The following is a 14,479-nucleotide window of genomic DNA, read 5'->3' as shown; positions in this document are numbered from 1 at the left end:
ATGGATATTTGTCCCATTATCTTTGGTAGACCATGGATCTTCGACGTCAATGCTACTCACCATTGTCGCAACAACACGTTCGAATTCACACGGTTCCGGAAACGAATCACACTACAACCACTACCGGACGAACCGTCACCACCACCAGTGTTTTCTACACAACCACCTCTTATACCATCTTCTCTTTACTATTCCACACGACCAATTAAACCAACTCCCCATCAACATCAAATTGATGCATTTCAGTTGGATACCAGTAATCCACATAGTTTACTTCCTCACTTTCAATATCCAATGGCAAAGAAGAAATCTTCTCATACTAAAGATTCTCATCAAGAAGAAAACTCATCTGATCTGGTTGCTCACCAAAAACAAGAAGAGGTTTCTCATCAAGAAAAGCCAATCACTCTCAAAGAAGCAAAAGAGAAGAGAGAACAGGTTAGTAAGCTTATGGGATCGGAGAAGAAAATACTTGAAGATAAAGTAGCGGCGGCTGAAACTCAACATAAAGAAACCCTAATTTCAGTCTCTGAACAATTTAATGAGAAACAAAAGGCATTAGAGGAACAGATGAAGAAAGAAACGGAAGAACGGAAAGATCAAGTGAAAGAGAAGATCAGAGAGATTGATGAGGTGAGTATGAAGTTTAGTAGTTATCAGAATGAGGTAAAGAAGGATCTAGAAACGAAGCAAACGGAAGTTGATAGGTTGAAATCGTCAGTGAAAGATTTGGAGAAGAATAATGGCGAAGCTCAGAAAGAGAATAAGCAGATTCGGAAGGAATATGAAGAGGTTGTGGAGAAGAAAGATGGATTGGAGCTTTATGTTGGGAATCTAGAGAGAGAAAAGGTTGATGTTGTTAGAGAGAGAAAGGAACTTGAGAAAGAAAAGATTGAACGGGATGTTGAGATAAATGTTGAGATAAGTAAATTGAAGAATCAGGTCGATGTTGTCAATGGAGATCTAGGTTGTTTAAAAAGTGTGTCTGAAACTGTTCTTCGTGAGAAATTCTCAATCCAAAAGAATCTCGAATTGAAGACGAATGAATTGGAAAGTGTGAAAGCAAAAGTTCTTGAATTAGAGGAGAGTAAATCGAAGATTCAAGAGAAACTCAATCAAATTGAGAAGGAAAGAGACGAACTTATTGAAGAAGGGAAGATTAATCAAAGAAAAATCGAATCCTTGGTAAACGATAGAGATTCTATTCAAAGAAATTTGGTTGATTCGACAAAGTCAATTGCGAATTTGAAGAGTGAGAAAGAAGAAATTGTTAGAGAGAATAATGAGATTGAAGAACAGAGAACTAATCAATCGGCGAAGATAGAGAAATTAGAAAAGGAAGTTGAAAAGCTTAATGCTGCCATTTCTGCAATTCGAAAGAATGAAGAAGAATTGAAGTCGAAAGCGATTGAGATGAACAAGAATTATACAGAAGCATTAGATAAACTTGAATTGTTGAAAATGGAGTTGGATGCTTCAGCTAGAGAGAAGAGAGAGAAAGAGGAAACCCATGAATTATTGAAGGATGAAAAAGATTTGATCAGTGGAAAACTGAAAGAAGCTTTAGAGAAGTTTAATAATCAGACAAGTGAATTAGAGAAGATAGGTGAAAAAAAAGCAAAGCTTGAGCAGGACAAGATCAATGGTGAGATTGAGTTTGCTGAGCTTCAGAAAGAATTAAGTAATCTCAAAGTTGTTTCATCCAAACAAGATGAATCCTTGAAAACCCAGATGGAAAAGAATGACAAACTTGAATCTCAAGTTAAGAAACTCAAGTGTGATTATGAAATAATTTGTACTAAGAAGAATGAGATTGAAGTCGAGGTTGATTTGATGAAAAAGGAGGAAGAAAATTTCGATGAGACAGATCAAGAAGAAGAAATTCAACAAACTAACACAAGCTCGAATAAGTTGTTTGATCCATATATGATTCCGGGAGACGAATTAGTTGTGTCGAATCATAAAATATTGGGTTAATTCCGTTTTGGCCCCCGATTTGTGACCAACTGGCCGTTTTGGCCCCCATAAGTGTCCGGCAGTTCGTTTTGGCCCCAAAAAATTCCTAAATGGCCCCAAATTTTTTCAACCTCCCAATTTTACCCCCATGGCATTTCTGTAATTATCTTTTTTTTCTTTTTCTTTGTCCACCTCATCTAACAATCACCACATCACCTGTCCACCTCACCCTTCTTCTCCGGCGAAAGGTTGCCGGCCGGAATAAAAAATTCCGGCCGGCAACCTTTACCAAAAAAAAAAAAAAAAAATTTTTTTCTTCATCTTCTTCATTTCTCTCTCTTCTTCATCACCTTCTTTCTCTCTCTTCTTCTTTATCTCTCTTCTTCTTCTTTATCTCTCTTCTTCTTTATCTCTCTTCTTCTTCTTTCTCTCTTCTTCCTCTTTCTCTCTAACCCCTCTCTCTTCTTTCTCTATAACTCCGGCGAAGGGGCGGAGCCCCTTCGCCGGAGAACCAGACCTTGAAGGTCTGGTTGTAGAAACCAGACCTTCAAGGTCTGGTTGTAGAAACAGACTCGGTCTGGTTTCCAACCAGACCGAGATCTGGTTTCCAACCAGACCGAGATCTGGTTTCCAACCAGACCGAGATCTGGTTTCCAACCAGACCAAGTCTGGTTCTACAACCAGACCTTGAAGGTCTGGTTTCTACAACCAGACCTTCAAGGTCTGGTTCTCCGGCGAAGGGGCTCCGCCCCTTCGCCGGAGTTATAGAGAAAGAAGAGAGAGGGGTTAGAGAGAAAGAGGAAGAAGAGAGAAAGAGGAAGAAGAGAGAAAGAAGAAGAAGAGAGATAAAGAAGAAGAAGAGAGAGAAAGAAGGAGATGAAGAAGAGAGAGAAAGAAGGAGATGAAGAAGAGAGAGAAATGAAGAAGATGAAGAAATTTTTTTTTTTTTTGGGTAAAGGTGGCCGGCCGGAATTTTTTATTCCGGCCGGCAACCTTTCGCCGGAGAAGAAGGGTGAGGTGGACAGGTGATGTGGTGATTGTTAGATGAGGTGGACAAAGAAAAAGAAAAAAAAGATAATTACAGAAATGCCATGGGGGTAAAATTGGGAGGTTGAAAAAATTTGGGGCCATTTAGGAATTTTTTGGGGCCAAAACGAACTGCCGGACACTTATGGGGGCCAAAACGGCCAGTTGGTCACAAATCGGGGGCCAAAACGGAATTAACCCTAAAATATTTTCTCCTCCATTGATTTCTTCATGGCTTTCAACTTCAAAGAATCATACAAACCAATCTTCATGGCCATCCATTGTTTTTCCAAGAACAAGACAGGTTGTATATGTGACCTTTTTCGTCAAACTAAAAGACGACGGGCGATGTCGCAATTTACTAGACGTATCTACGTTGGTATTGCTTTTGCGAGTATCTTGGCAATATATGTTTCACATTATGGTGGACCTAAAACTAGGTCTTTTCCCGCAAGTATACGGGGTCAAGTTATAGTATTCAAAGTATCGTTCCAAAGATAAGCTAATTTACCTAAATCTTGAATTTAAAACCCCTTTCAATTTTTTTAGATTTGATTTTGAAACTACTTAAAGAGAGAAAACAATGCTAATAAACTAATAAGGATGAAATCAAGGAAGAAGAAGAATCTAGGGATTTCGATTTCACCACATAAATGGACTACTTAAGACAAGCATTCAATCAATAAATCACTATTTGTTTATAACTCAAAACCTAGCTTAATGAACTAATTAGGTTTCGGATAATATTCTTTAATAGCACAATTCAAAATCAAGAATGTATGATTGACTACCATATAAAACTAATTTCCTACACTATCATTCAAGATCTAAAAGGCATATCTCATCTAATAAATCAATAAAAGCATGAAATATCTAATTATAATACATGAATGATAACAAGGTTATAGAATCAACATGAAATGACAATCAATAGGCATTGAAGCTCAAAATAAGGATTCATTGATTTAATACATATCTCAAAATAAGCCCAAATATGGGTTTCCTCTACACCCTAGATACAAAATTTAGCTACTCATGGAATCTAAAATAATATTCATTGAATTCATAAAATAAATGGAATTACAAAAGATTAATGGAAAGAAATCACCAAGAATGTTCCCAATCCATACTCCCATGTATCTCCATTTTGATGTCCAATTTAAGCTCCAAGTATATCAAGAATATTGCTCAAAACTCCAAGTAATAGCTTATTAGAAGATAAAAGAAGAGAAATTTAGAAGAGAGATAGAAGAAGAAGAGATTTTAGAGAAGAAGGTATGAAGAAATTAGAAGGTTAGAGGTAGAAATTAGAAGAAGAAAGTAGATCTAGAGAAAAGATGAAAGTGGTAGAGAAAAAGAATGGTGGCTAGAGTTTTTAGTTGAGAAGAGGTAGAGAGAAAAGGAGGCTAAGAGAGGCTAAGAGGGGGAGAGCTTGGTTGGTTCTCAAAAAGGGTTTATATAGAGTTAGGGTTTAGTTGGGGTTAAATGGTAGAAAGGAATAAAGTGAAGGGTTATATTTGGAAAATGGGTTAAAAATATAAAACCCTAAACACACAAGTGTAGTGGCGGCTAGGGTTTGGGTAAGGAAAAGAGGGAGCGCCATGTGTCGCAAGGAGGGAAGGGAGTCTGATTCCTAAAAGAGAAATGGGAGGTGACACTTGTCGGTTCCAGGTACCTGCTAGGGTTTCTCAAAAAAAACATGCGAATTTGGTGCTTAATGGTCGGATGAAGAAGTGACCGGCAGCAACAGGATCCGTCGGATGAAGAGAAACGCGGGATCTGGACGTCGGGGAAGCAGACACGTGGCCCGGAGCGCGGTGCTTAAGTTGCTTCGGGTGCACGGGATGATCACTAAAACACGGGATGAACAGGAGCCGTCGATCTTGATGACGCGGGAAGTTGCGGCTGAGATTAAAACGTGGGTACGGGGCTACGGAAGCACAACGCAATGCGCTACACCGAATCAGACTTATAAGGGCCACTTCGTTGTCCAGCGGAAACACGGGAATCGCGTATACCAGCCTCCATACATGGACACGTGTTCTTAAGCGTACCACGGGCCAGAAACTTGCCCGAATGTGTCCCAGCTAGTCAACAGACTTTGACAAAACTTTGACCTTGATTTATTCCTTCGTCCGGACTCCGATTTGACTTCCGTTTTCTCCTACGGACTCGTCTCGACCTCTACTTTTCAACCATGCACTGACTTTGGCCAAATTACCAGAATGTCCTCGACTCCAAATGACCAAAATACCCTTTATGCATCTTTTTCCCATTTTTTTATCATTTTCACACCTAACTCCACAAAACACACCTAATCAAGAAAATCAACCATTTTATTATAATAAAGACTCGAAACGAACTAACTCGACTAATTTAAACGACTCCGATGGGACATTTTCATGACCCATCACATTATAATTGGTGATATTGTCAATATTTTTCTTCTTCGGATTTTCGGCAATTTTCGTGAAAAGCGGGAACTAAGGATTGCCTTCAAACTCGTCGCCGAAGTTACCTTCAACATCGCTGATATATATCCTCATTACTTGGACGGTCCGCTTTATGACAACAGCAACTTGGGGGCAAGTTGTTCCGCAGCGGGGGAGTATGATGGAGACCATCCGGCAAGTGGGCCTCACGGCCAGGATATTATGGGGCCCGATGGCCAAGTTGCTATATTAGCATAGTTTCTATATTTTAGTATTTTGAGTTCCTATAATTATGAGTCCTAGCAATCAAGGAAAGTATCCTTAAGTTGTTATCTTCTTTTATTTTCTTTCTTATTTGAGTCTATCTAGGAAATAATAATCTCTATAAAAGAGAAGTCCAGTCTGTCTATTGAAACATTGAATTGAATATCAAATACAAATCACCTTGATTGCATCTTCTTCCTTTAATTATTTCAGTTTATTCTTCGTTTATTATCGTTTATTCTTAGTTTTTATCGATGAATTCTATTAGTTTTACGCTTCCGCAACAATCTACATCAGCAGCCATTATACTTTAGTCCAAAAACATTTTAAAGATAAGTAGAAATGCCGATTGTAGTTCCAAAATGATCGTTTAATCCAACAGGAATGAATTCGGTTTTACTTTACCATGGTTCTTTCTCTACTAGGAAGTGTGGAGTTGGAACTTTGTTGAACGTCTTATGAAATAAAAATGTAGGGGTTCAATCAATTACAAGATAAATACTGGTCAAGTGGTTCCCTAATCCCTAACCATTTCTCGTCTTAGCCTAAGCAACCAATCAATGAATATTCATATTCTTTATAGAATATGTTTTGTTGCTAATAGCTCACGTTCTGCTTTTGATTTGTATCGGTTCTTACGCAATTTATTTGAATCCGTGGCACGGGTGTTCCATTTGAATACGGGCTCGACCGCCCGAGCTACCCACATCTACTGCTAGGGGAAAAGAGCGATCAAATGGTGCCTCCATCGACATCTGATGAGACGGGAGCGCCACCGGATTGGCTATAGACAGTACTGGAGTTGGCGATAGGCACCCACCAGATTGACTATAGACAGCCTGCGAAATGGCTATAGACAGTCCCTCTAAGTGTGCGCGCCTATAAATTTTTGTACACGAGTATATGGACGCCTGGCGAATCTTTTCTTCTCTATCCTTTTAATCCCACTCTTTTCTTTTATCTCTAATAACAAGAAACCGCCAAATATTGGCGGGATAATTCCCATTTTACCAAAAACCCTAGAAATTCCTTCTTCATCAATTTCTTCAATTCGCGTTATCAAACAATGTCGATTTCAACATTCTTTCATCGAATTACACTTTCTCTCTCTACCTTCAACAATCTTCTTCTTCTCAATCACGTATCATCATCTCGTCTCAGATCGTCTCGATTCAACTCCATTACTGCTGCTGCTGCTCGTCAAGATCCAAACCTGTACAGAAGAACACAACTCAACAAAAACCTTCTCAAAGCTAAAGAATCAGTTAAACATCAACAACAACAACAACAACAACAACAACATGTTTCTCTCTCTAGGATTCTCTCTCCTGAAGAACGTCCTCTTTTGATGCAAAATCAAGCTATAGGTATGGTTTCATCTGCTCAAGCTAATTTCATGAGAGTCGTTGTTGAATCATCGCCTGAAAAAGAGGATAAAGAAGAAGAAGATGAAAATGAAGAGGATATGAAAGTTGGAGTTGAACTGTTGTGTGTGGTTAAAGCGGTTTTGAAGAAGATTAAACGAAGAGTTTTGGTTGGGGATAAGGTTTTAGTTGGATCGATTGATTGGATTGATCGAAGAGGAATGATTGAGAATGTTTTTCCGAGGAGTTCTGAGATTACTGATCCTCCTGTTGCTAATGTTGATCATTTGTTAGTTTTGTTCTCTATTGAACAACCTAAGGTCGAAGCATTTTCTCTCACTAGGTTTTTAATTGAAGCTGAATCAACTGGAATTCCTCTTACACTTGCTTTGAATAAATCTGAACTTGTTGATCAAGAGGTTTATTCTCTCTATCTTCATCTTGTGTTTATTTGGATTATCATTTCTTTATACTTGATTTCTTCTTCCAGTTGATTATAGTATTTATCTTGAGTACATACTTGTTGATGATTTAAAACCCTAACTGACTGAATCTGACTAGTCTAAATTGAATGGATCTAAAATCGACCTAAAGTAGCCATTCAGATGAGTCAGACATAGCGAGTCAGCTACCATCAGAATTTTGAACTCTGACTTAAGTCCATTAGGACCTCGGAGTCAATTTTACGAGAGAAAGGTGGTGTTTGTTTTATTCAAAGTGACTGAATCTTAGACGGTGTTTGTTTTTGTCTAAGTGACTGAATATGACTCGCCACACTCATCTAAATTAAGTGAAACTGAAATCCACCTAAAGTATCCATTCAGATGAGTCAAACATCACGAGTCGACATGAGTCAATTCAAACCTTGAGTCAGATTGCATATCCGACCTAAGAGAAAAACAAACACCACGATGTACTAATTAGATTTAGATAGACTCTTGGTTGCTTAGAGACATACGGAAAGAAATTTCGATTATTATGTAGAGAAACTCAGTGGGTTGTGTGTTTGTGGTTTGCCGTATTGCATTGGTCCAAGTATTGGATCGAGGTCCTTGAGGAGCCTGTAATCACAAATGCATGTTGGTATAGTTACTAGACCTCAACCATTTCTTGTTTGAAAATTCATCCAAAAATTGAATTTCTGTCTTCCTGTTCTGTTATGATATGATGTTTTTCGCCCTTAAAATTGTTATCTAATTTCTATAATTTGGATTATGCAGACACAATTGTCGTGGAAGAGCAGGCTTCGTGGTTGGGGTTATGAACCAATCTTTTGCAGTGTGGAGACTAAAAGTGGATTGGATTCTCTTCAATTCATTTTGAGAGAACAAACATCTGTAATTGTAGGTCCAAGTGGAGTTGGAAAGTCGAGTCTTATCAATGCTTTAAGAAGCAATCAACCTGTTCCCAGTGCTGCAGAAGGAGACAACGTGATGGTGAATGTGAGTTTGTTGTCTTGTTTGTTTGTCAATCAAATTAGTAAATGCTTTTCGTTATTTAGTTTAAAGCCAGATACTTTATTATTGGTTAGTATGCTGGGAACTTGATGGTGGCCGACTACAGAGGCCTAGCCGGTTACAGCCACAGAGGCGCTAAAGAGACAGCCGGATTCCTATTTCGGTTATCTATTTAGGTCACATTTTGGATAGCAACCAAGCTAGAAGTTTCCTTTTTATTAAATACGCATTTAGGAGTTCAGTTATATTAGGAATCTTTAGTATATATCAAGTAGGTTAATCGATCCCTTTAAAGGGTTCATCATTCTTGTTTATTTTCACCTTCGAATCATGAATTAAACAAACCTTTGGTTGCAATATCTGTTCTTCTTGTTATTTACTTCTTACTTATTATCTTTAATTTGTTCTTTAGTTTAGTTAATATCTTCTTTTAATCGTTTTACTTCAATTCCGCTACGTTCTACATCAGTTGATATTCAGAGCCGACATGAATTGTCGAGTAGGGTGTGGATCATTTGTAGTTTTGGACATGATATAAAATGTTGTTGAAATCATTTACACAGGCTAAACTGTTAAGTACATAGAAGGAGAACACAAAATCATAGCTTTGACTGCAACTCATCGTTAACATTCACGAATACCAATTGGTGCCTACATGTCTAATAGTACAACATTTCAGATTGAAGGCAGCAAGTGGCTGGAAGATCAACGAGTTGGTGAAGTGTCAGTTAGAAGTGGTAGAGGAAAGCATACTACACGGCACGTCTCATTGCTTCCTATATCAGGGGAAGGTTATCTAGCCGATACCCCAGGATTTAATCAACCTAGTCTACTTAAAGTAACCAAGAAGTCTCTTCCCCAATTATTCCCAGAGGTTTATTTCTATTATCTTACATGCTTCAACACACATTTTATTGCTTCTCTTTTTTTGATATCCTTTCTTGACGTTATTTTGTTCTTCCTTGCAGATAAGGAAGATGATTAGTGATAGTGAGCCCACGAAATGCTCGTTTAATGACTGCTTGCATATTGGTGAGCCGGGATGCGTGGTAAAAGGTGATTGGGAAAGATACCCTTACTATCTTCAATTGCTTGATGAGATCAAAATCAGAGAAGAATTTCAATTAAGAACACTCGGTACCAAAAGAGAAAGTGACGTAAGGTACGAAAAACTAATATTGGGTGATAGTAAATTCTTAAATGTTCGATATTCAACTTTCAGACATGACCCTATACACACTGGTCCTTCAGTTGTTAAAAGTTTGATCTTAAGTTAAAACGTTGAACCGATAACTGTTCATCCATTTTATGAATGATGTCTTATTGAAATTGTTTCTGAATTATATGAGATATTGCAGGTACAAGGTAGGAGATATGGGTGTCAAACAAGCAGAACCTCGGCTCGAGCTTAAGAAACACAGGAGGCAATCTCGCAAGCGAATCAATCAATCATTTCTAAGTGAACTGGATGAAATCAATGATTAAGAAAACCAAACCGATATTTGGGCAAGAGCTATGTGGGGATGATAAAGAAGCTGCTGGAAACAAGTAGTATATCTCCGTTCCTACTACACTAACGCTACAGGGTAGATAATGAATTCACTAGGTCGTGAATCGTGATGCATCTATCAGTATGTTGTAGATAGAGAAAAATGTTGACACAGGTGAACAGTTCAGTGAATGTACCATCAAAATTCAACTTCCAAAATCGTTGTAAAAGAAAATCACGTTGTTGTAAGAAGTTTCTGTTCTTCCTCCCAAGTTATTTTAATACTCCAGCAATTGTCTAGGCAGGAAATTCTACAAATTGGATGCTTTATACTTCTGTTTTGTTGTGTTGGAAGTTAGAACTTAAGAAACAAGCATTGGCAGATCAAGCTTACTTATAGACTTACTAGGCATATTATTTTGGTGGAACATCGAATTTTATCATCTCTTACAATCCCGATGTAAGGGTGTAAAAGCATGTAAAAATTTAAAACGAGAGTCCCATTTGGCCGGAAAAATAGGGCTGATCACAGAGGAAAGGTTGATAACAAGCCCTAAATTTTTCACTTTATTTAATATATGTTCACATAAAACCCCGCGATCTGATCGGATGACCTCTAAGTATTTAATCTCACATGGACGTTCTGACATGGACGTTCGGACCTGGCCTTCTGACCATTGTTGGGCACAATTTGGCCGTCCAAGTCGGATCTCAGCCAGATGTCACTTGTGCAGATGTCACTCGTGTTTTGTGGGCATTCAATCGTCAATGTTTTAAAGTAGGATAAGAACATATCTCGGTGGCCAGTGTTGGGCACAATCTGGTCGCCCACGTCGGATTTCAACCAGATCTCGCCCATGTTTTTTGGGCATCCAACCATCAATGTTTTTAAATAGAATTAGAACATCTCCCCTATTTTTCTAGGAAATAGGCTTTCAAAGATATTCCAAGAAGCTTTTGAAAATTTGCTGAAAGTGGAAAACCACTCAATGCCACATATTTCTTCCAGGAGAAAAATATGATAATTGGCTGATTTGTTTTATTTTGCTTTTACTTTTTCTGTAATATAGCCTTTCCTTTCTTGTAGTAGAAGGCAAAGAATAAAATCTACATATTTGATGCTCATTTCAGACTTTTGATTTGTTTTCTGATAGCCAAAAGAACATAAACACTGCTCATATAAACCCTAATAGCAGACATTAACACTATTATTAATAGCTTTATATGTTGCTTCAAACACAATAATTGGAATCCAACAGCCACTTTTAGTAAGGTAGTCTAATAAGTTTTCTTCCTCTGGAAAGAACTGCTCACAGAGCTAAGAACATTTGCTTTCTATAACAATAATGCCTTCAAATGGCCTTGTTTCCTATTGGGTTCTTCGCAATGAAACTACGGCTTTGTCGGTTCATCTAAGAGCCATTCGTCGATTACCCGTTGAGCGCTCTGCATTGGTTGTCGTCCATGGGGCTTCCGTTTTTCTACGTTTGTTGGAGAGCTCGTCGGTTGTTCCGTGGATGGAAACTTGCTTCTTTTGTACTAGGTAAATCTATTCTTATTGACAGTTCTATAAGCTGCAAATAACAGTTTACTAAGGTGGGAGCTAGAAAATTTAAGCAAGTTCAGTTCCAACTTCCAATGAGTGAGGTGTTTTTTTTCTGACTCGTCTGACTCAGATGTAAGCAAAATCAACCCGAACAAGCTATTCAGACGAGTCAAAAATCATGAGTCAGACAAAAACAAACATTTTGAATCTGACTCAAGTCAATACAGACCATGGGTCAGATTTCTGATCTGACTAAGAGTTAAAAAACACTCTCTAAACCATATCTATATATGCTCTATGCTATAAATCAGTCAATTAGGTAAATCCATTTAAAGAAAGATTCTTGATATTTATGACATTGATTTCAAAATGACTTCGAAGAAAGGGTCTTGATATTTATGATACTGATTTTGGCAGGTTTAGTATTTAGCCAGAACCTAGCGCACATTGTGGCGATAACTAACCTGATGCCGTACCTTATGAACGACATGAACGAGAAGCTCCCACAAGCTGCAGCAACTGCGAACATAAGAATAGGTGCGACAGCAATTATGGCGATATTCGGAGCTTATCTTTCCGATGCTTATATTGGACTCTACAGCATAATATTCTACTCAACCATCATATACATAATTGTAAGTTCATTATCAAAAAGAAAAAAGATTTATACGATCTTTTGAAATAACTCGCTCCAACTGTGTCGGGCTTTTGGCTCGACCGATATACTCTGCAGTTCAATTACAGGCGCCCAACCCTTTTTCAAGTTTGGTGTCTGACATAAAGATCCCTTTACACAAAGGGATTGCCACTTTTAACACTTTCAGCTTCAAACGTATTTCCGATGACCACAACTGCACACCCTAGCTCAGAGAGGCTGTTCGTTTTTCGAGTGGCTCTATTCCTAGTAGCATTTGGCAAAGCTGGAAATACACCAATGTTGAAAGCATTTGGAGCCGATCAACTTAAGTCTACCTCAGAAGCAGATGAAAATGAGAGACTTAAAGGTAGAGTGACCATTTGGTGGTGTATAGGTGCGAACTTTGGTGCATTCGCGGGTATTCTCTTACTCGCCATTGTTGAAGGCAAACACTATTGGGTAACTGGTTATGGTGTTCTTGGGTTAACCATGAGCATCACCTTCTTCGTGTTCGTTTTAGGCAAGCCGTATTACAAATGTGTCGAACCACCAGGAAGTGTCCTCACACGTGCTACGAGAGTTTTGCTCGCTGCCTTCTTCAAAAGACATCTCGAGTTTCCTCTAAATGAGAGTCAGCTCTACCAAGGAGATACCAATCAATTGCCTCATACCAATAGATTAAGGTTTGTTTCTATGTCAATATGTGGATGAAGTTATGAATCTAATTTTTTAGTTAAAACTAAGCTCAATTGAACTGCAGATTCCTGGACAAAGCTGCCATCATAGAACCGCCGATTTCTAATCTCGACGAACAAGTAAATAAGTTTAGACTCTGCACGGTAATGGAAGTAGAAGAAACGAAAATTCTCTTACGAATGTTTCCAATGTGGGCAGCCTTCCTAAATTATGGTCTAGTGAAGTCATTAGGAAGCACCTTCTTTCTTCAACAAGGAAGCAATATGAATCGAAAATACAACTTAGGAAACGTCCCTTTACCCGTACTACTAATATTCACGAGATACATAAGTGGGCAAATAATTTGGCTAAATAAGGGACTTTCGAAAAGGTATCGTGCCTTAGACCAAGTGATTACTCCGACAGTAAGAATCGGAATAGGACTTATATTTTGTGTACTATGTTGTAGTGTTGCCTCGTTCGTGGAAGCAAAACGGTTAAATATCGTAAAACAACTTGGTTTACAAGATAAGCCTAAGCAGAGCCTTCCTATCAGTGTCTTTTGGCTAACTCCACAGTTCATGTTATTAGGAGCTATGGATGGATTTACTTATCCTGGGATCAAAGATTTTTTCTATGACCAAGTTCCGAAATCTATGTGGACGTTTGGACCGTCATTCACATTGAGCGTTATCGGAGTTGGAAGCTTACTTAGTGTAGTTGTTATAGCTGCAACTGATAAAGCAAGCAGACATGGTGGACGAACGAGTTGGTTTGCTGATACCATCAATAGAAGCCGTTTAGATTATTTCTATCTATCGCTTATGATTCTAAGCTGTATCAACCTTGTTTTCTATGGATTTGTTGCTAGTAAATATGCTTATAAGAAAGTATGTAGTGAAGATGAACCAGATGCTGGGATTGTTGATACTATGAGTTTTTGAGATCATGAAGATAACTGAGGTTGTGCTTGTTCCTTTCCTAACTCAGGTCTGAAATCTGAATCGAAGCCTGACTTGACTAGAGTCGGTTTTAAGAATGTTCGTCTGAGTAGTTGATTTCGGTCAGTTTTGGGTATATTTTAGTGAAAGATTCAGATTCATAAGAGTCGATTTTCAGAATAGTTGTGTGTGTCGGTCTCGTCTGAGCAACTGATTTTGGGTATATACGAGTTAGAAGATTCAGATTCGGACGAGTCAGATTTAGACAAAGAAGAAAACGAACACCACCTCACACTATATTTCGCCTTTCCTTTTTACTACTTATTGATATGTATAGTGTGGGTATCTGTACTTTAAAGCGTTGTAATACAAGATTTTGAATTCTGTGACAAGCAAAATGAAGTAATAGAATGAAAATTGATGAACCACTAAATTTATGTTCGTTATAAACTTCTCTACTCTGAAGGCAAATACGTATGCAACCAGCTCCGGAACAAACTTGAGATCACGAACATAATGTTTATTAGGAATATAAGACGACACGTCTGATTGATTTGGCAGATCAACCCAATTACTCACCGAACGTCGTTCAAGATTACAAACATAATGTGCACTAAGAATATAAAACGACCCAACTGACCAATTTGGCAAGTCAACCTCCTTATTCACCGAAACCCAAACTCAAGATAAGT

General features: G+C 38.2%; 3 protein-coding genes across 4 annotated transcripts; all 3 read left to right on the top strand.

The window, feature by feature from the left end:
* LOC147542506 (uncharacterized) lies at nucleotides 1-5,992 on the top strand. Its single transcript, XM_086635308.1, has 2 exons — nucleotides 1-1,824; nucleotides 5,924-5,992. Exons 1-2 carry the CDS (start codon nucleotides 1-3, stop codon nucleotides 5,990-5,992), a joined length of 1,893 nt encoding a protein of 630 aa, XP_086491434.1.
* Nucleotides 5,993-6,589: 597 nt separating this feature from the next.
* Nucleotides 6,590-10,306, top strand: EMB1688 (Minichromosome maintenance (MCM2/3/5) family protein). Of its 2 annotated transcripts, XR_015223754.1 has the most exons (6): nucleotides 6,590-7,461; nucleotides 8,263-8,484; nucleotides 9,179-9,373; nucleotides 9,468-9,661; nucleotides 9,858-10,085; nucleotides 10,279-10,306. XR_015223754.1 is itself a non-coding variant. In XM_086636501.1 (5 exons), exons 1-5 carry the CDS (start codon nucleotides 6,745-6,747, stop codon nucleotides 9,982-9,984), a joined length of 1,455 nt encoding a protein of 484 aa, XP_086492627.1. In that variant the 5' UTR covers nucleotides 6,590-6,744; the 3' UTR covers nucleotides 9,985-10,306. The 2 variants fall into 2 exon arrangements, 1 of the variants encoding a protein (XP_086492627.1); XM_086636501.1 differs by having other exon boundaries at nucleotides 9,858-10,306.
* Nucleotides 10,307-11,130: 824 nt separating this feature from the next.
* LOC147542504 (protein NRT1/ PTR FAMILY 5.6-like) lies at nucleotides 11,131-14,220 on the top strand. Its single transcript, XM_086635179.1, has 4 exons — nucleotides 11,131-11,531; nucleotides 11,952-12,169; nucleotides 12,334-12,854; nucleotides 12,932-14,220. The coding sequence occupies exons 1-4, from the start codon at nucleotides 11,453-11,455 to the stop codon at nucleotides 13,788-13,790; spliced, it is 1,677 nt and encodes a 558-aa protein (XP_086491305.1). The 5' UTR covers nucleotides 11,131-11,452; the 3' UTR covers nucleotides 13,791-14,220.
* Nucleotides 14,221-14,479: the final 259 nt, after the last annotated feature.

The sequence above is a fragment of the Eschscholzia californica genome, unplaced genomic scaffold (assembly GCF_041429995.1).
Source record: "Eschscholzia californica isolate CP2 unplaced genomic scaffold, dmEscCali1.0.p SCAF_4, whole genome shotgun sequence".
NCBI classification, from domain to species: domain Eukaryota; kingdom Viridiplantae; phylum Streptophyta; class Magnoliopsida; order Ranunculales; family Papaveraceae; genus Eschscholzia; species Eschscholzia californica.
Note: the sequence above shows the minus strand (reverse complement) of the source record. Positions and strands in the feature narration are given on the sequence as shown.